At 36.8% G+C, this 19,605-nt stretch overlaps 3 protein-coding genes across 3 annotated transcripts; all 3 read left to right on the plus strand.

Moving 5' to 3' along the window:
• The first annotated feature begins 2,508 nt into the window (after positions 1–2,508).
• Positions 2,509–4,722, plus strand: LOC114734870 (protein DMR6-LIKE OXYGENASE 2-like). The gene is made up of 4 exons (XM_028922523.1): positions 2,509–2,991; positions 3,117–3,364; positions 3,594–3,960; positions 4,071–4,722. Exons 1-4 carry the CDS (start codon positions 2,692–2,694, stop codon positions 4,317–4,319), a joined length of 1,164 nt encoding a protein of 387 aa, XP_028778356.1. The 5' UTR covers positions 2,509–2,691; the 3' UTR covers positions 4,320–4,722.
• Positions 4,723–7,168: 2,446 nt separating this feature from the next.
• Positions 7,169–11,515, plus strand: LOC114734869 (carotene epsilon-monooxygenase, chloroplastic-like). Its single transcript, XM_028922522.1, is given in 10 exon segments — positions 7,169–7,753; positions 8,161–8,457; positions 8,534–8,734; positions 9,034–9,135; positions 9,680–9,758; positions 9,761–9,819; positions 9,950–10,057; positions 10,497–10,579; positions 10,741–10,903; positions 11,231–11,515. Coding segments are annotated over 10 exon segments (1,617 nt in total). The 5' UTR covers positions 7,169–7,264; the 3' UTR covers positions 11,267–11,515.
• Positions 11,516–13,656: 2,141 nt separating this feature from the next.
• Positions 13,657–19,599, plus strand: LOC114734873 (synaptonemal complex protein 1-like). Its single transcript, XM_028922526.1, has 8 exons — positions 13,657–13,874; positions 14,377–14,574; positions 14,788–14,910; positions 15,214–15,251; positions 15,331–15,499; positions 15,931–19,166; positions 19,251–19,370; positions 19,510–19,599. Exons 1-6 carry the CDS (start codon positions 13,794–13,796, stop codon positions 19,078–19,080), a joined length of 3,759 nt encoding a protein of 1,252 aa, XP_028778359.1. The 5' UTR covers positions 13,657–13,793; the 3' UTR covers positions 19,081–19,166; positions 19,251–19,370; positions 19,510–19,599.
• The last annotated feature ends 6 nt before the right edge of the window (positions 19,600–19,605 follow it).

Consider the following 19,605-nt stretch of genomic DNA (forward strand, 5'->3'; position numbering starts at 1 on the left):
GAATTAACCCAGTCCATAGATATCGTTGTTAACAAATTCTTGCCGCGCTAACTCTGTGTGCGTGTGTAGAGAGAGAGAGTGTGTGAAATTAATCAAATCTACATTATTCGCTCACGCCTTGTCAATAAGATCACTTGTTCATTCGATGCGTTATATGTAGTATACGTCACTTGCACTTGATATTTTTGGGTGTACAGTGAGGGAAAAAGCACACAACAAACGGCAAAAACAAGTAGAGAATACTGTCCGAGAATCTTACTATATATCTTCAGTTCCGATCGAGCCTCAGTTAAAAGATATTAACTATGAGATCGTAATACCTAGCGGTGTTAGAATAAATACCTTCGTTTACATTTTTAAGAAACAAATTCGTAATTTTTCACTTAATATCATTATATCACGATTCGATGGGTACTAATATCCCTCAATCAAGAATCAAGGGATTTGGATTCCTATTATCAAATAATTTTGACTTTGTTAGGCTGTGTCCAAAAATATTAGAATCACTAATTATTCAACTGCTTCCAAAGGCCTTCGTTATAGAAATAATTAAATTAACCAGCTCCCTCTTATTCTCAATTTCCGCGTCTTCCAGTGTGTTAGCTCTGGCGTATAATTAGGGGCTCTTGCTTCTGTACGCCGTATACATACATACATATATACTGATATACAAACACACATTAATTGGATAATTTTTTAAAAATGAATTTATTTAGTATATTGATAATAATTTTAAAATTATTTGAGACTTGTTAATTATTCCAATAGTCTTATTTATGGGGTGAAGAGAGAAAATTTTCATGTGAATATATGATTTTATTCTTCATTTATTATTGTATTGATTTTATTCCCATGAGATACATTGTATATTAAATAGAATAAAATTAAAAAATTATTAAATTTTAAATAAGAATTGATAAAATTTAAAATTTTTACAGGTACGTGTGAAATATATGGGAAATGAGGGCCAGAAGAGCATATTATATGATTCGAGATTGAAATCCAAGGCATGACGAGGGCTAAAATACAAGTTGATTTGACATGTGTATAACTTTTCCAGCGTATCAACTGAAACCTGAGCAGGATCGACGACGTAGATCTTGTAGGCTGATTAGGAACCATGCATACTCAGTGGGGTTAATTAATTACTGCGTCAATAATCTCTCAGTGTGTGAACGTCGAACTAATGCGTCTTTAATTAATTACCACAGTATTCTGAAGTTATCAAGGGGATTATATCTATAATTTTTCAGATTAAGCATCAAGTACTACACCCATCATGCGTTGACCAAATAAAATACATTATATATGATCTGATCTAGATTTGTTGTGAGGGATATATATCATTTGACTTTGATAAACATCTAAATATTCTATTAATTGCAACGAAGGGCTCATTTATTTGTGCAAGAGTCAGTGTAAATCGACGGCGTTCATCATCCAAACGCTAACATCATGATTTTGTAGTCATAAGCTTGGTCTTGCCTGGTTTTTGCGATCCAGTCCCTGCACAGTATATAAGATCGTCAAGTTTAGCCTATATATCCTGAAGAGAAAAAATCATACTATAAGATAATAAATTGTATTTGATCATTAAAAACTATAACAATCCCCATTCAATATTCATTTGAAAAAAAAATGCACTAGGATACAAAAAAAAACACCACTTTCTAAATGTATACAAACTTAATTAATGATCACGCATTATTCTCACATATAATATAATATCAAGTTATTAATTAAGAATAATAATACTCCTCCAGTCTTTAATATAGGACCCAATTCTTAAGTTGGTTTTGGTCTTAAATACAAGACCCATTTCTCATATTTATCAATTTTCTCTAAATTACTCTTGTAGATACTCTCTCAACCATAATCAAATAGAAGAGGGAGATGAGGTATTAAAAAAGATGATTATGGTGTTTTAGGAAAAATGTATCACTTTTCTTATAATTAACTAACTTACCTAACTTCCTTAATTTAATCAAATTAGTTAAATGGGTCTTACATTAAGGACCGGAGGAGTACATCTGATTAAATAACAAAAGAAATTATAGTTTAAATTATAACTTGCTTCTTGTATAACTTAGGTGGGAAGAAGGACTAGGATTGCTCTGCATGACGAGCCATGTATGCTAGCTAGGAAGGACGGCCCTACAGGAGGACAACGTTGTTGGTCGCTCACCCGCCCGAAGGTAATAATTATAATCGTGCAACGACATTTTCTGGTGCATGAACCCTCTCCCGCATAAAAATACAAACCCCATATAGGTTGTTTGAGAGTCTGATGCAACACATCATCAAATCATCATCCTTGCTGAGTTGTTGGATGAATCCATCGTCAACTAGGGGGAAAGAGACAATGCATTATACTTGAATAGTTCTAATCCCTTACTTCTCCTCAGGCCGTGACTGGAACTTTTGTCAACGCTCTTGTTTTTAAATGGTAATGGAAAGAAGCAGTCCTCTGAATTCAGAAACCCGAACCTGCTTTCCCCAAAACCTGACACTGTTCCTTACCCCACCACCTTCCCAGTTCTCTATATAAACCTCCTTATACGCTGCAAAATCCCAACACGACATCCCAACCCGTCCGTTCCCTTTTCATATATATTCCCATAACGTTTTTCCTTCTCCTGTATATCTATCGGTTAACCATTTCTAGCCGCTTCATATTGGTCCTCCGTAGACATGTCTCCTTCAACGGCGATAACTCGCGAGAGCAGCGAGGAGGGAGATGATGATACACCAGAAAGCGACTACCTTTATAAAGGTGTGAAACAGCTTTCTGAAAATGGCCTTCACAGGGTCCCTCCTAGGTATATATTCCCTGCCTCAGACCGACCCAATACCAGCGTGGAAGAACAATATGCTCCCGATTTAAATCTAATTCAGCTGCCCATCATTGATTTTGGTGAGTTGCTAGGACCCAATAGGCCCCAAGTCCTTCATTCCCTCTCTCATGCTTGTGAACACTATGGATTTTTTCAGGTGGGTGTGGATTTTAATTTCTCTGGTCATCAGTGATTAAACTGATGATCAGGAAAACTGGAATATTATATTAATTAAATGGTAGATATACGCGCGTTGACTTTTTTTCTTTCTTTGAATTTCAGCTGGTAAATCATGGGATTCCAGATGATGTTCTGAGGAGAATGATGGATGTGAGTTGGAGGTTCTTCGATCTTCCTTACGAGGAAAGAGCCAGGTTCATGACAACAGACGTGCAAGCCCCTGTCCGATATGGGACTAGTTACAGCCCCACCAGAGAGACAGTCTTTTGCTGGAGGGACTTCCTTAAGCTCCTGTGCCATCCCTTACCTGATTTCCTTCCCCATTGGCCTCCTTCCCCCGTGGACTTGCGGTGAGTACTCCTAAGTCACCTCTACTGTTATAATATTCTACGTCATACTCTTGCGTATACCCAATAACCTATTCATTTAATTAGCCGAATAGCCTCACTTTGACATTTAATTACGCTTGAATTTCTTATTCGCTATCGCCCAAAAACGTCACACGTTGTAACGTTATTACGGCATGATGGGGGCCAATTTTAACTTTGTTGGGACGGTCGTGTTTTTATTCTTTAAAAGGAAAGTGGCGGCTACCTACGCAGAAAGAACCAGGTACTTGTTCCTAACGTTAGTGGAGGCCATTCTAGAGAGCCTGGGCTTAGGAATTGAGCAGCAAGCCAAAAAAGACGAGACAGAAGCAGAAGAAGAAGAAGACATTTTAATTAAAGGTTTCCAAGATGGTAGCCAGATGATTGTGGCCAATTACTACCCGCCATGCCCAGAACCAGAGCTAACTCTCGGGATCCCTCCTCACTCTGATTATGGCTTCCTCACGCTTCTCCTCCAGGACGAGGTTGGGGGCCTGCAGATCCAACATCAAGCCCAATGGGTCACCGTTCGTCCTGTCCCCAACACTTTCGTCGTTAACCTCGGCGATCACATGGAGGTGGGTTTCTCGTTGAACTTCTTGCAGATGCACAAGAAAACTATTGAAAGTGGTGTGTATATATATAAATATCGATTATCGTGTTAATATTTGGTGTTTGTATGGATCAGATATTTAGCAATGGCAAGTACAAGAGCGTTCTGCATAGGGCTTTGGTGAACGCGGCGAAGAGTCGAATATCTGTGGTGTCTCTGCATAGCCTTCCGTTTAGCTGCACGGTGAGGCCGTCGTCGAAGCTCGTCAACGAGATGAATCCAAAGCTTTATAAGGACACGAATTTTGGCGACTTTCTCGAGTACCTTTCCACCAGAGAACTCAAGAGAAAGGATTTTCTCGAGTCTAGGAAGTTACCGAAATAATGAACGTAACTAATCTGTGACTGTAAGTAATTCACCATCCAGAAATGGTAAAGAAGAAGATACGGAACATGGGTTCTGTCTCTTCATTGTAGGGTACGGTCTTGAGAAAGACATATTGATTACATGCACACAAAGCCCTGCTGTACTAATTACCAAAGAGGAAACAAATAGAAGAGAAAGCCTGCCACGTGGAAAGAATATTTTCGGATCAATAATGGTAACTTTTCTGGGGGCGCGCACCCACACATATTGATAACTTTTTTTTTGGAGCGATATTGATGACTTGATACTAGGTACTAACACAGATGCGCGCTTTCAATTTCCTGTGGATTGTCAGTCATGTCACGTATGTGTTGAATCAGTGTGGTTTGAAAATCAATTAAACCAACTGCGTTTCATATAATCCTGATCTTTAAAATATATTTTATAGTGTAATTTATATTATAAAATGAATTTTATATTTATGACTGGATAAGTATTTTCCTATTAGTGTGATATTCTTTTTAACAAAGATTTGAGTGCCTTTTCTAATCTTAAGCCTTGATTAACATGCGTGTAACTCCTTCCTTAATTTCTGGCCCATTCAGATGAATAAATTAAAGGGGTGCTTTTGGAGTTGAAAGCGATGGTGTCCCTGCAACAACATATTGAGAAGGCTGAGAAAGTCAACGCACGAGTTAATAATTTCTAATATAACAAGCAAAGTCAAATGTCATGTGACCAGCTCAGTGCACTAAAAGCGTGAATTTTATTATGTGTTGATAACGTTTACTTGAAGACTTTAAAAGTCCAGTCTTAAATAATCTCAGCGAAGATTTCAACGATGTTTTCCTAGGATTATATTCAAAAATTAATTTCTGTGAACTCCATGCTATTTATTGACCAGCTCATTATACCGTAAAAGTCATACCGTTCATTATTTATTTGGTGAAAATGAACGATCCATTATAAAAAGCTTAAAACCAAAAAAAAAAAAAAAATTTTCTAAATTACCTTCATGGATACTTCCTTAACTATAATCAGGTAGAAAATGGAAGACGGATATTAAGAAAGATGATTGTAGTGTTTTAGGAAAAACATGTCATATTTCTTATAATTAAGTGACTTACCTAACTTTCTTAATCTAATCAAATTAGTTAAATACTACCTTCGTTCCTTATTATAAGATTTGTTTGACTTTTAATTTGGTCCCAAATATAAGACCCCAATCCATTTTATCTTTCATATTTATTTATTTTTTTCAAAATAGTTCTTAAAGTGGTTGTATATATATAAAAGGTTTCATGAAATGGTAACTAGGTAATATACATGATTAGCAAGGGTGTTTTAGAAAAGACAACATCTATTTATAACAAATAATTAACTTAACTAATTTTTTTAATATTTTTAAATTAGTCAACTATGTCTTATAATAAGAACTGAAAATAATAGATTTTATATTAAAAACTGGATGAGTATTTATTTAAACTGTAATAAAAAAACTGCTTTAGCATCGAATACTGCCTCCGGAGCCTAAACCAAAATGTAAAAGACAAATCTGCATTCGAACCCAGTCTCGATACTTTTTCCGGACAATGACCCAGTCAATTCTGATCCAACTTAGAGGATGGGACAACTGAGACCAAACCACCTAGACCGGTTATTGGGTTGGGCTAAAAGATCATGCGGTCTGGTGCCTCTTGACAGGATATTTTTCATGTTTTTGTATATAATATTTGGGCCCATGACAAATTTTGGGAAAATCCCAAAAAAGTCCTTGGAATATGGGAAATGTCATATTAGGCCTTAGAATTTTGAAAATGACAGAATAGGTCAGTGACCCAATGTATCACTTGTCAAATTAAGAGGAATTGACAACTTTGCCCCTCATTTGCATTTATTCACTACAATGATTTAATGAATCACTATAAGGGTTTAGGTGTTACCTAGATTCGTGTAGTGAATAACTACTCACTTTTTCATAGTCAAGTGTCTTGTTATTAACTACAACTAATTTTGTAATCATTAGAACAATGTAAGCATTACCTGAATCTGTGTAGAGAATAACTACTCATTTTTCATAGTCACGTATCTTATTATTGGCAGGTACCTTATTATTAACTACAACTAATCTTGTAATCACTAGAACAATATAAGCGTTACCTAGATTTGTTTAGAGAATAACTACTCACTTTTGCTTAGCCAGGGGTAAAATTATCAATTCGCTTTAATTTCACAAATGACAGATTGAGTCAATGACCCATTTTGTCATTTTTAAAATTTAAAGACCCAATCTGAGATTTGGTATATTCCAAGGGCTTTTTCTAGGATTTTCCCATAAATTTTTCAATTCGAGCCATTTTTGTAGAAAACTAAAAAATAGCAGCGTTTTTTTGTCAAAAATAAAAAAAAATCACATTTAATAGTGACAATGTCTTAAACAAAATTGTTTTTAATAACAGAATACCTACTTTAAAAAAAAAACAGATTAAAATGTAATTTTAACCCCTATCTTATTTCTCAAATGTAATCTTATTTCTGATTTTTTAGTGCTGCAATTTTGACCTTAATTTTGTATGTGTGCAATTTGCAATTAAATTACATCTGAAAAATAACACCAGGATTAAAATTGTACTTTAACCCACAAAAATAGGAGTGTCTGCCAAAAAAAAATATAGAAATACACACACGTGATATATATATATATATATATATATATATATATATTGCGCTGCAGTATAAAAATTAAGAGGGAAAATTTATTTCTAAAATAACGATAAATTGAAAAGAACTTCCCACCGCAACTTTGCAGGTCGCATCCCGCAGGCAATTTTTTTCTCCTAATGGCTAAACCGCCACTGGCATTTCAGTTAGACTGGTTCGCTTCTGGATGCTTAAAATACAACTTGCAGTGATGGTGGGAAAGAAAGGCTGAAATTCGCGGTTTTTTTCTTTCAACTAAAACAATGCCTTGCTCACTCTGCCTCTTATCTTCCCCACTATGCCCTCTTCAGAAAACTAGTTCGTTCACTCTAAAATCTTATCCGCTTCGCCTCTCTGTCAAATCATCCATTGACAAAAATCCCACCACGAATTCAAACAGCAGCAGTAAAAAATCCAGTTCTTGGGTCAGCCCAGATTGGCTGACTTCATTGACTAGGTCCCTCACCTTAGGGAAAGACGATTCTGGCATTCCTTCTGCAAGTGCCAAACTCGACGATGTTTCTGATCTTCTAGGTGGCGCTCTTTTTCTCCCTCTGTTTAAATGGATGAATAAGTATGGTCCTATTTACCGACTCGCCGCCGGGCCTAGAAATTTTGTGGTGGTTAGTGACCCTGCTGTCGCGAAGCATGTTCTAAGGAATTATGGTACATATGCAAAGGGTCTTGTCTCCGAGGTTTCGGAGTTCCTATTTGGGTCCGGTTTTGCAATTGCTGAAGGCGCACTCTGGACGGTAATTTTGAATTGTTTAAGATTCTGCCAATTCTGACGTAGTTTATTATATTCAAAATGGGGAGTCCCTTATATTTGCAATTATGTCTAGGATTGTTAACATCCTCGATTTTATTAGTCTCCAATTCTTTGATTTATACATATAAGATGTTGTTGTGAGAATGGGAAGTTCATTGCGTCTGTTATAAAACAAATTAACAATGTGGCTTGTTTTTCTAGCGAGTTATTTATTCTAGGTACAGTATTATAATTGTCTCATCTCAAACCATGTTCCATAGGTGCAACGATGACCCATAATTTATTTGTTGCTAAACTGGTCGAACTTGTACTTCTAGACTTCCTTTCATGATTTTATAGGCTACCTTATGCAACCAGCTCTACATTACAGCTATTTCTTATATGTATTAGGTAAGGCGCAGGGCCGTGGTTCCATCTCTTCATAAACGATACTTGTCTGTTATAGTTGATCGGGTATTTTGTAGATGTGCTGAGAGACTAGTGGAGAAGCTACAATATGATGCACTGAATGGAACTCCTGTTAACATGGAGGAGAAGTTTTCGCAGTTGACTCTAGATGTTATCGGTTTGTCTGTATTCAACTACAACTTCGATTCACTTAATACAGATAGTCCTGTTATTGAGGCTGTTTACACTGCATTGAAGGAGGCAGAAGCTCGTTCAACTGATATTTTGCCTTATTGGAAGGCAGGTATTATTATCTTTAAGTCTTGGTTTTCATTCTCTTTCTACGCTGATCATGCTGTGTTTTTTCCCCCTCCAGGTTAAAGCTCTTTGCAAAATAATCCCTAGACAAATAAAAGCTGAAAAAGCCGTAAACGTGATTAGGGAAACTGTTGAAGAACTTATTGTGAAATGTAAAGAGATTGTGGAGGCTGAGGGTGAAAGAATTGATGGTAATGATGAATACGTGAATAACACTGATCCTAGTATCCTTCGCTTCTTGCTTGCCAGCAGAGAAGAGGTTTGTTGCATTTTTTTGGTGACACATGCTATGATTTTCTTGTCATCATTGTTTTTATATGCAGATAGCTGATTTTTCATCCTCCACAATACTAGAGGTTTGATGTGTAAATAATGAAATTTAATATTTATTCTGATTGGACAGTTTAATATCAAGACTTGCTCGGTACACCGAATATGGGGTAGTATTGTCACCATGAATATTGTGCATAACATGGTTTTGTTTATAGTATCATTAGTTTACAACATATGAAGTTGACATATTGTTTCTATTTTACTTGATGTTTTTTTATGTCTTAGGTTTCCAGTCTGCAGCTACGGGATGATCTTTTGTCACTGTTAGTTGCTGGCCATGAAACCACTGGTTCAGTTTTAACCTGGACACTTTATCTTCTTAGCAAGGTATCATTTTAATTTAATTTAATTTTTTTCATAAAACGTGATCTCTATTCTGATTAATCTTATGAATTGCCGGCAACCTCGCTTCAGTTTCACCAGGTCAATGAGTTGCTGCTTCTCATTCTAATAGGGTATTGCAGAAGTTAATTTTTTAAATAGATCAACTGATCCCAGTTTTCTGTTTGAATTGTGCATTTGAACTACTTCTCAATCATAGCCTTTCTTCCCCCAGACTCTTCATGATTACACTGGGAGTCAATATTGAAATTGTAAAGCCAACTTAACTGGGTTAATGTGAGCATCACAAGCTGATTTAACATCCTCATAGACTTTCAATAAAATCTAGCTTCCGGCATGTTTCAAGGATTTTTAACATATCCATTGTTATTTTGAAAGTAGTATGTGCCTCTGTTTGTGTATTGTATAGCCACTGCTGAACAAAATGAGAGCTCCAGTTTCCTTAAAAGAAATAGATTCCACCAATTATATATTGAAAAAAAGCTCCAGTGTGCATTTTTGTCTAAAAATATGTGCTTTATTTATGCAGGACTCTTCCTCCTTGGCAAAAGCGCAAGAAGAGGTAGACAGAGTTTTGCAAGGAAGACGTCCTGCCTATGAAGATATTAAAATCTTAAGTTCTTGACACGCTGCATTATTGAGTCACTTCGGCTTTATCCACATCCTCCTGTAGGTTGCTAAGCTAGTTATTGTAGTACTTATGCTAATTAAATTAAATGCTATTTATTTGTATTTTTTTTAATAGAGCTTGCTTCATCAATTGTCTCTTGCTACTAATGTTCCTCTGTGCATTATTCAGGTCTTGTTAAGAAGAGCTCAAGTTCCTGATGTGCTCCCTGGAGATTACAAGGTTGATGCTGGTCAAGATATTATGATTTCTGTATATAACATCCATCACTCTTCAGAGGTATCGCCTGATATTTTCCATTTGTAAAATATTCTCTTCTTTGGGTCTGTTGTTTCTTTGAGGAATCAGTTGAGATGTTTGTGCTTCATATTCCGCCTAAGAATTAAATGATTTTACCCATCATATGGTTATCTCCCAAATGCCTCCCAATTGTTCTGATTCTGTTCACCTTCATTCTTCATATGATTTCCCATTGAAGTAGCTGGGTTTTACAATGAATTAGTGTAAATCTTTTGTTACATAATCTGTATCCATCAATTGTGAATTTGCTGTGGTGATTGCAAAACAATGTTAAAATTATTTCTTTCTTCCATGTTATTTTGCTAGATTTCTTTAGCCCATCTGATATGGTAGGTTTATCAAGTACTGAATGTTTTTTCATTTCTTTGTAATTTTAATATTTTGATCGATTTTACTACCTTCGATATGGTTTTGCAAGGTTTGGGAGAGGGCTGAAGAGTTTTTGCCAGAAAGATTTGATTTGGATGGGCCAGTCCCAAACGAAACAAATACAGATTTCAGGTGTCCATTATCCTCATACACTTATGGAAATACTTCAAGATTTTCGAGACACTGACTCTTTATTTCGTATCAAGTGCCATATGCTGGGAGGGTTGAATGGGGGCTCTATCTGGCTATATGTCTTAGTTTGCTCTCATTCTAATGGGTCAAATATGTGGCAGATTTATTCCGTTTAGTGGAGGACCCCGCAAGTGTGTTGGTGATCAGTTTGCTTTATTGGAAGCAACAATTGCTCTCGCAATCTTTCTGCAACACATGAATTTTGAACTAGTTCCTGATCAGAATATTAGCATGACCACTGGAGCAACTATACATACAACAAATGTAATGTATCTTCTTGTGTCTGAGATATTGTGCTCTTCTGAGTAGTTTAGCCTCACGTTAATCTGCTTGCATAATTTTCCTCACTGTTTTTCATGATGTTTCTGACAAAACCCGTGTAAAAGGATCTTATTATCAAGTAACTGTTGTTGGTCTATCAAAAATAACTAGAAGTCCCTGATCCGAGTGTGTTTGGCTAATTGGTTAACTTTTTCTTGTTTGTGAGCTTTTCTATTAAAGGGAAAGTAAGGGAGAACAAGTAAACTTCCAAGGGGGTTACTTACATGTCAACTTCAATTTTTGTTGGCTTAACAAAATTATGTTTTTCAGGGCTTGTACATGAAACTCAGCCCACGGCGAAAATAGTTGATTGTGTTCATCTTCCTCAGACAAGTTCGGCTGTAAAGTTGCCCACATCTTCAGCGCATCATTTACTTATGTTAATTTTTTTTGAAAAAAAAAAAATATATATATATATATATTTGCACGAGATGCATTTGATCATCCCCACTTTTGATGTTATGATAGAAACTTATAATTTTGATTGACTATCAAATGTTATCTGAATATCTGGTACGAAGTTTTCTCCTGGTTAATGCAAAGTTGTTTATATTAGATGGCCCAATCGATGGTGCAGCTTTTTCTGCATTTTGGAATTTCCTAAAGAAGATCAATTGATATTCGAGGTGAGGAAGAAATGTCTTGGCAGATGAGTCAGGCAGAATTCTGTTTTGTTTGCATCATTTAGCTATCATGACTCTGTACTTTTTTTATTTGAAGTTTGCCCATGATGCAAGTATATCTTTCTTTTTCAGTTAAACTTTGTATTATGAAATTAGAGTCAATGAATAATGAATTATTGTGTTGCGTGCAACCTACGATGCGTTGGATGGATGCATTGTCACTCTCGTCAGTTGTCGCTGGTGTAAAAATTAATTGAAAACAGAGTACGGAAAGCCGGAAATGTAGGCTGGCAATACTAGGTAAAACATGCGTGGCGTAGCTTTGCCATTTTCTTTCGATGCTGGTCGAAGAAGGGGCGTATGCTGAACTAAATTTGATCCATGTCTTTAAGTTTAGTAGTTAGTAAGTAGTAAAGGCCTATAATACTCAAAATAGGATGATATTTTGTTTCTTTGATAATAAGTAACACTAAGCATTAAATAAGATTTTGAATGTTACTTGTTATAGCAGGGTCAAGTAAAGATTGTATCTGTTACATCCTCAATTATTAAAACAATGCTTGCTATTAAGCATTAGGAGATGGAATGTTGGATCATTCTGTTGATCTGTAACGAGCGTTAGTTGAACCAACTGCGCGACGACAAAACATTAACCCAGCTGTTAAACGCCATGGTTAAGTTTATGGTCGTGATCAGGGATCCCACAGCAATCAGCATGATTTAGTAGGGCAAAGTTCACTATAGGTGTCCTATGTTCCACGCCAACACAAAAGAGATTACTTTCCTTGTCCTTTAAAAAATATATATGAAGCTGGAAAATTCACAAGATAAAATACTAACTTTGATCCTTAATTTAAAATCTAGTTAACTAATTTGAAAATATTAAGAAAATTAATTTAGTTAGTTATTTGTAGTATTAACCCATACACTCCCATTTTTAATAAGATTCCAGCTAAAAGTATATAAGTGTTGCAATGTGTCTTTTCATGAGTGTCTGGTAACCACATATGTAAGGGTAGAGTCAGTGCTTTGTTAATAAAAACAATAAGAAAACTAATATAAAATATTATTTCTAGTGTCACATCATATGACTGATTAGCTGATATTTCAAAATTTAATGTTGGTTCATTCTAACTATATAAACCAACACCGAGAACTCTCATCAATAAAAAATGAAACTTTCTACAATGTACAAAATAAACTTTGCAACTGAACAGGAGACACTCATTTTGAGGTAAGTTTATTACTTAGATGTTTTTAACAGTTAACCACCCTGTACTTGGCTAACCCACGATTACCGTGAGCATGATAACTGATATAAATCTTATTCTTTTTAAAATATTTTTATTAATCATGTGTATTTAAATTAATAGTAATATAAAAATTACTTGAGAATTACATAGATAAATATTGAATATAAAGTGCAATAGCGTCTTATATGCTTAAAGTCAAATTAAACTAATTTTTGTATATACGAAGATGAAAAAGTCGTAACATAGGCCGCTCATGATTTCATGTGGAGCTGAGAGAACGTGGTTGCTAAAATAATCACACATGATCTTAAACTAGTCTATATTTCCTTCTTCACATTAGCAAATTTGTTCGGCAATGTGATAGCGCCAGGCGCGAGCTGTTAGAGCTAACCAGCGCCGGAAGAAGATGAGGCCGATCCACTCTCGATTTCTTCCCCTATCCCTTTATATTCTATCCAGGTCAAGGAACAGAATCGAGGCCCACAAGGTTTTTGACCAACTCCCGAGCGCCACGTCAGCAAAAGAGAATATTTCGCTGACATTTTGGTTCCGAGAGCTACGCGAGCATGAACTGAGTGCGGCGGGGTTCGGCATCCATTTGGTGGGACCGCCACCTTCTTTCAGCTTTGCGCCTGCACCAACAAGCAATGGGAGTGCTAGAGCCAGTGCGTATATCCCAGTGTATCAGACATAAGAATATCTTTCTAGTGTCTCTTTCTCACCAGTGTAACGCCAATCGTTGAAGGAACAATAAAATAACATCCTTACCTACAATGACCATTTAGCTAACGCCCTGCAACGTCCCTCTCTCTCTCTCCAGTTGGTAATGTTGGTTGTGGAGACGATGAAGGTGGCGCTGGTGCTGGTTATTATGCTTATGTTGAATTGTAGCGATTTTGATTGATGAAGAACCATAATACAAGCCAGGAGTGAGAGGGACGGAGAGAAACAGAGGAAATGTTTAGGCTGCACAAGAACAGGCTTTCTAAATCAGAAGACAAGCTTGAATTCAAGTTCTCGCATTTCAAGGCCCTCGAGGTTACTCATCTCCTGTTCCCCTTTTCCATGTTATACTTTCAATTTTCCCGTCATTAATCTGCTTTGTCATTTTGCTCTAAGTTGTTATACGAAGGTGATTTCTATGCTTTGAAGAGATAGATTTTCTGCAACGAATCGACGTTGGCGTGCAATGCCTTCTATGTGTTTCCAAAATGATCATCATCGGCGATATTATTGCGATAGAATAGTACTCACAGATTGCCTTATATGATCTAAACAGAGTTATGGCTATGGACTTATCCGTTTTCCTTTTTTACTAGAAAATTTCATGTTATGTAAAGAATCGCGGAGTGTGGCTCTGAGACTTATGATCTTGGGATTTGATGCGTAATCTTCATTACCACCAAGAACTTGTTTAAAGCTTATCAAATCCTAGCCACAAACGATATATTCTCACAATAAATGAAATTACTATAACTACGTTTTTAAAAAGCATTTTTCAGCCTCAGTACATAGCAAGTGCCGATTCTTATGTGAGCAGGTACCCAAGGGCTGGGACAAGCTGTTCATTTCTATTATCTCCAGAGAAAATGGTAAAACAGTTGCAAAGTCGGGCAAAGCAATCGTTCGCAATGGAAGTTGTCAATGGACAGATACCATTTCACATTCTATATCGGTTTCACGGGATGATTCTTCGAAGGAGATTGAAGATTGTCTTCTCAAACTCCTTGTTTCCACGGTACTAAGCTGGTTCCCTCCTTTCCTTCGTCACCTCATTCTGGTTATCCAGATACAGACGTGTACAGTTTTTCCCCTTTCCTGTTCATATTTCCTGCGGTGCATGGAACTTAGATTTCTATCCTCTGCTCTTTTAAACATAATCAACTCTCAGTTAATTTTGTATTCTTTGAATCATCTCAAGAAATAATTTGACTTATGCGCTATATATCAGGGATCATCAAGATCCAGCATTCTTGGAGAGGCTACAGTTGATATGGCCAGCTATTTGAGTTCAACTGAGGCTATTCCGCTTTCAATTCCGCTGAACAAGTGCAATCATGGGACATTTTTACATGTTAGTCATGTAACCGAGATTTTATGAAATTTGGCTTTTATCTTACTGATTCCCATACACACACACACTTGCCTTCCTCGGCCCAAAAAGAGTCATGGATGACAACCTGGCATAGACTCCATTAATTACATTCTACAAGAAATGCATGGAGGCTTTTTCTTGAGAGCCTGTTCTTTTTCATTCATCTCTTCTTATCCAGTCGGTATTTCCTCTGTTTTTCCCGCTCTTATTTGCCAATAATCTGCTGCAACAAAACGTCATTCAGCTTAGCACTGGAAACTCAGTAATTTTTGCTTTTATCAGGTTACTGTTCAGTGCCTCACGCCTAGAACAAAATTCAGGTTTGTACTGTGGGGTAGGTTTTTTGTTATATGTGTGCCATTAACTCAGTATGTATTGACATCTTGCACAATTTCCCAGGGATCAGGAATCAAGACAGACAAATTCCCATATCAACGATCAGAATGCAAAGAATCATAATGTGGCCGTCAAGTCAAATGTATCTGATTGTTCATATGTAGAGAGCTCTGAATCTTCCTCTATAAAAGCTTTGGACTCTACCTCATCCCTTGGAGAACTTGAGAGTAGGGTAAGATTATAAACCTCCCCTACAAGTACATCTGTTCTTTGGTATCTGTGCACAATCGTAAATTGATCTCTGCCTGTGCTTATCAATGATGGAAGCTGGCTCTAGTTGTATCCATAGTGATATAATATCCCCTCATTTGTCAGTACTAAATTTACAACACTACTTAGATATAAGATCAAAGCGTAATTTCGCTGACAAAACATCCCGTCAGTTGTCATTACTAATTTCACAATACTACCTATATATAAGATCAAAGTCTCATTTCATTCTAATGGATTCTTATAAAGCCATTCATTGTATGGTGTTGTATTCAATCCGCAATTATCGGGGTTTTCCTCTTTAGAGCTATTTGCTTGCTTGTCTTAGTCGTGATGCATTTTACTTTTAACCAGTCTATATGATGATAGCGGGGCCATGTCTTTTGACTGCAGGAAACAAATTTCTCTGGTTCTGGTTCGCATTGCAGCTATAACTCGACAGAGGGATCTATAGGAAGGGGAAACTTCTCCCCTAGTATTGATTCAAGGGATGATGAACAGAGCCTAGGTGGAAGACAAGATTCAACCGGTTCCCTTAAAAGTGTATCTGACTGCAATTATCGTGCTCATAATTTCTCTCAATCAAATCATTCATCATCAAATTCCCAGATGACAAAGTTAGGGAATTTGTCTTCTACGCAAGTGGTTGGAGCATCATCTATGAGTATGACTACTTCTAATAGTCGTCAGGAAGGTGCTGAAGAGTCAACTGAAGAGCTTCGAGCAGAAGCTAAGATGTGGGAGATGAATGCTCGGAAGCTGATGGTTGATTTGGAAACGTTGAGGACTGAATTTTCTGATCAGTCCAAAAACCTGGCGAACATGGGAAGGGAGCTTTCAGCAGCACACGCAGAACGGGATAATTTGGAAACTGAAATTGAGAAACTGAAATTGTCCTTGGAACATGCATTAGCGAATCAGAAAGCATTTGAAGTTTCAAATTGTCAAGGTGAATATATTCCAGAAAATGAAAGGGCACTAAAGAATGAATTGGAGTTTCAGAAAGAGTCCAACGCCAACTTGTCTTTACAACTGGAAAAGAGCCAAGAAGCAAACATTCACCTGGTTTCTATTCTTCAGGAACTGGAAGGGACCATAGAACAGCAGAAAGTGGAGATAGAAAACCTCTCAGCATTACCTTCAAAATTCAGTGATGTAGAGAACGCTTTCCAACAAAGCATAGAAGGAAACAGGAGCCTGAGGCTTCAGTTAGAACAAATGGAGGAGTCAAAGAATGACCTCCTGATCAAGGTACAGCAGCTGGAACTGGTGTTGGAGGAAAAACGACATGACATAGAAACTGCAAAATGTCCAGATCACAAAATCTTCTCAGATATGAAAGAGGAATATGAAAGAAAATTATCTGCTAAAGAGGAAGAAATTTTATGTTTGAAAACAAAGTCGCTTAAGTCTCTACCGGACAGATTTAATGCAGAGACCGAATCCAGAAATGCGGATGATGCAGATCTTAGAAGAGAAATTGAAATATTGAAAGAGAAACTGCAGGAGCTTGAGGCAGACTGCAATGAGCTTACAAATGAAAACCTTGACCTCATATTCAAGCTTAAAGAAGCACAGAAAGAATTGCGAAAAGGAGGTACATCTGAAGATTTTTCTCCTAAGAAGCTCTTAGATCAATGTTTTATTAGCTCTGAGCCAGATGTCAATAACAAAGTATTTCCGATGCTCCATTTAGAAGATGTCTCACAGGAGAAAGTCATTGGACAGGTTGATAATTCAACTGAAGAATTGGAGAGTTTGAAAATAGTTCTGGAAGCAAGAATCACAGAATTGAATAAGAAAGCAATAGATAAAGCTTCTGAAATAGAAAATCTTGAGGCTAACTTGTCATCTAAGGAAAAGGAAATTGGAGTCCTGCAGAAGTGCCAGAGTGAATTGGAAGCTAAGGTTTGTCATCTTCAAGATGACAAAAGTCAACTAGAGGAACACGTGGAGTTCATGCTAAAAGAAAGAGATCTCATCTTTAAATGCTTGTATCATTTACAAAGTGATCTGGCAACTCTTAGTGGGGGCATAGACTCCCATATTTCTACCAAAGAGATTTTTGAAAAAGAGCCAGCAGAGCTAGAAAATGGAAAACATGAACTGGAGCTCAACACATCAGAGATAGAACAAGTAAAAGAACAACTGTCACTGTACGTGTCCGTTTTAGAAGCTCAATTGAGAGATTTGAAAAATGATCGAGAGTCCATTCTGTCAGAACTAAGGAGCTCTAGATCTCATGCAGCAACGCTTCAAGGGAAGATTATGAAGATAAAGTCAGAGATGGATTTTTCAAAAGAAGACATGACACGAAGATTAAAGGAGATACAATTTCAGTGGTCAGAAGCTCACCGAGAGTGTGAATATCTTAGAAGAGAGAATCAGCGGTTACAAGCAGAAATCGAGAATCTTTCCAAAGAATGCAGTTCTCTGCGGAAATCTAATGGAGATTTGGAAGGGCAAGAGCTGGAGTTCAAGGAGCATTTTTCCATCATGGGAATCAGATTGAGGCAATCAGACCAAAGATTTGCAGAATGTTTGGAAAGAGTTGAGCTCTTAGAAAAGAAATTTACTGTGTTGTTGGAAGATAGCACATCAACCGAGAAGAGTATTACTTCAGAATTAGATGTGCTTCTTGGGGAAAGTGGAATTCATAGGGAGAAGGAGCAAAGCTTGTTGAATCAATTGCATATGGAGACGACTGTAGAAATTCGGAACCTTCAACAAGAAATTGAGCATCTGAGCATGAAACTTTCAGCAATGCATGACGAAAAAGAGGGAATAGTTTCCAACGCTTTGCTTGAAATATCTGCATTACATGCCGGGAAAGCCAAACTGGAATCTGATTTAGAGGAAGTTCAATCTAAAGTACTTTCATCTAAGAACGAGGCTAATCTTATGCAGAAAGAATATGCAAGAAGGCTGCAAGACCTAACAACTGAGCTTGGTGCTTCCAAAATTAACCAGGAAATGCTGATGTCTGACCATGAAGAGCTTTTGAAGCTTGTGGAGGATTACAAGTCAAGAGAACTAAAAGTCAAAAGCACCATGGATACCCTTGAATTGAAGCTTAAAGTCGCTGAATGTGAGAGACAACAACTCTTGGAGGAGACTAAAAATTTAAGGATCGAATTGCAGCAGATAGATCAATTTAAAAATGAGATTATAGTGCTCAAGAAGGACCTCGATTCAACCAGTTCAGAGAAAGAGAAACTAGAAGCATCATTGCATGTGACATCTGAACTTTGTGAAAATCTGAAGGCAGAGGTGAATTTGTTTGCAACAAAGACCTCAGCCATGGAAAAGGAATTATCTGAATTGGAAGACTGTAAAAGAAGTAGAGCAACCCTAGAAGAAAGGCTTGTGCAGATGGAGAGTGATTTAAAGACGAAAGAAACATTATTTGGCCAGATTACTGAGCAAAAGAACGAGCTCAATCAAATTAAAAGGATAAACAGGCAGTATCAACAAACCATACAAGGACTTGAGCAGGAAAAGTCGAGTTTCAGACAAAATCCCGAGCCTTTGAAGAAGAACTGAAACTGATAAAGGAACAGAAGCGAAATCAAACGCCCAAGATGAATAGGAAAGCTGTACCTGGTCCTGAAGATCCGAAGATTTTAAAAGTCGGTACATCTTTTCTCCTCAATGGCATATTTACAATTTGATGTTAGAACTCTTGATTTTTATATATATCTTTTAAATAGCAGAATCCAATGGTGAAGAACTCAAGCCAGCATCGCAGTAATAGGAAAAAGCCCTTATCTAAGAATGACAGAGAAACTGTGAAAAATCAACAGGACATTTACAGTAGCAGGCATCAGAGTGAGGTGGCATTAGGGATGCTTATGATTTAATTTTGCCTCCATGTTGAATTTTATAAAGTTTATTTATAATTTCTAACACGTGGCATTTGCTTTAATTAAATAACTTTTAATGCTTATGTTCACTGTCTTCCTTTTCTGATAGGTGGAAATTGATAATGGACTTCATGATGAAAGTGTTCATGTGGTCGAAGTAGATCCAGAGTCAAGGATTCAGTTGCTTGAGGCTGAACTAGCAAAA

This window comes from Neltuma alba, unplaced genomic scaffold (genome assembly GCF_004799145.2).
Source record: "Neltuma alba isolate B1F8T4 unplaced genomic scaffold, ASM479914v2 tig00013150_pilon, whole genome shotgun sequence".
Taxonomy (NCBI): Eukaryota; Viridiplantae; Streptophyta; class Magnoliopsida; order Fabales; family Fabaceae; genus Neltuma; species Neltuma alba.

Coding starts and splice junctions, on each gene's coding strand:
- LOC114734870 (XM_028922523.1), top strand. CDS start 2,692: ATGTCTCCTTCAACGGCGATAACTCGCGAGAGCAGCGAGGAGGGAGAT. Junction 2,992..3,116: donor AACACTATGGATTTTTTCAG/GTGGGTGTGGAT, acceptor TTTGAATTTCAG/CTGGTAAATCATGGGATTCC. Junction 3,365..3,593: donor CCTTCCCCCGTGGACTTGCG/GTGAGTACTCCT, acceptor ATTCTTTAAAAG/GAAAGTGGCGGCTACCTACG.
- LOC114734873 (XM_028922526.1), top strand. CDS start 13,794: ATGTTTAGGCTGCACAAGAACAGGCTTTCTAAATCAGAAGACAAGCTT. Junction 15,252..15,330: donor ACGCCTAGAACAAAATTCAG/GTTTGTACTGTG, acceptor ACAATTTCCCAG/GGATCAGGAATCAAGACAGA. Junction 15,500..15,930: donor TTGGAGAACTTGAGAGTAGG/GTAAGATTATAA, acceptor TTTTGACTGCAG/GAAACAAATTTCTCTGGTTC.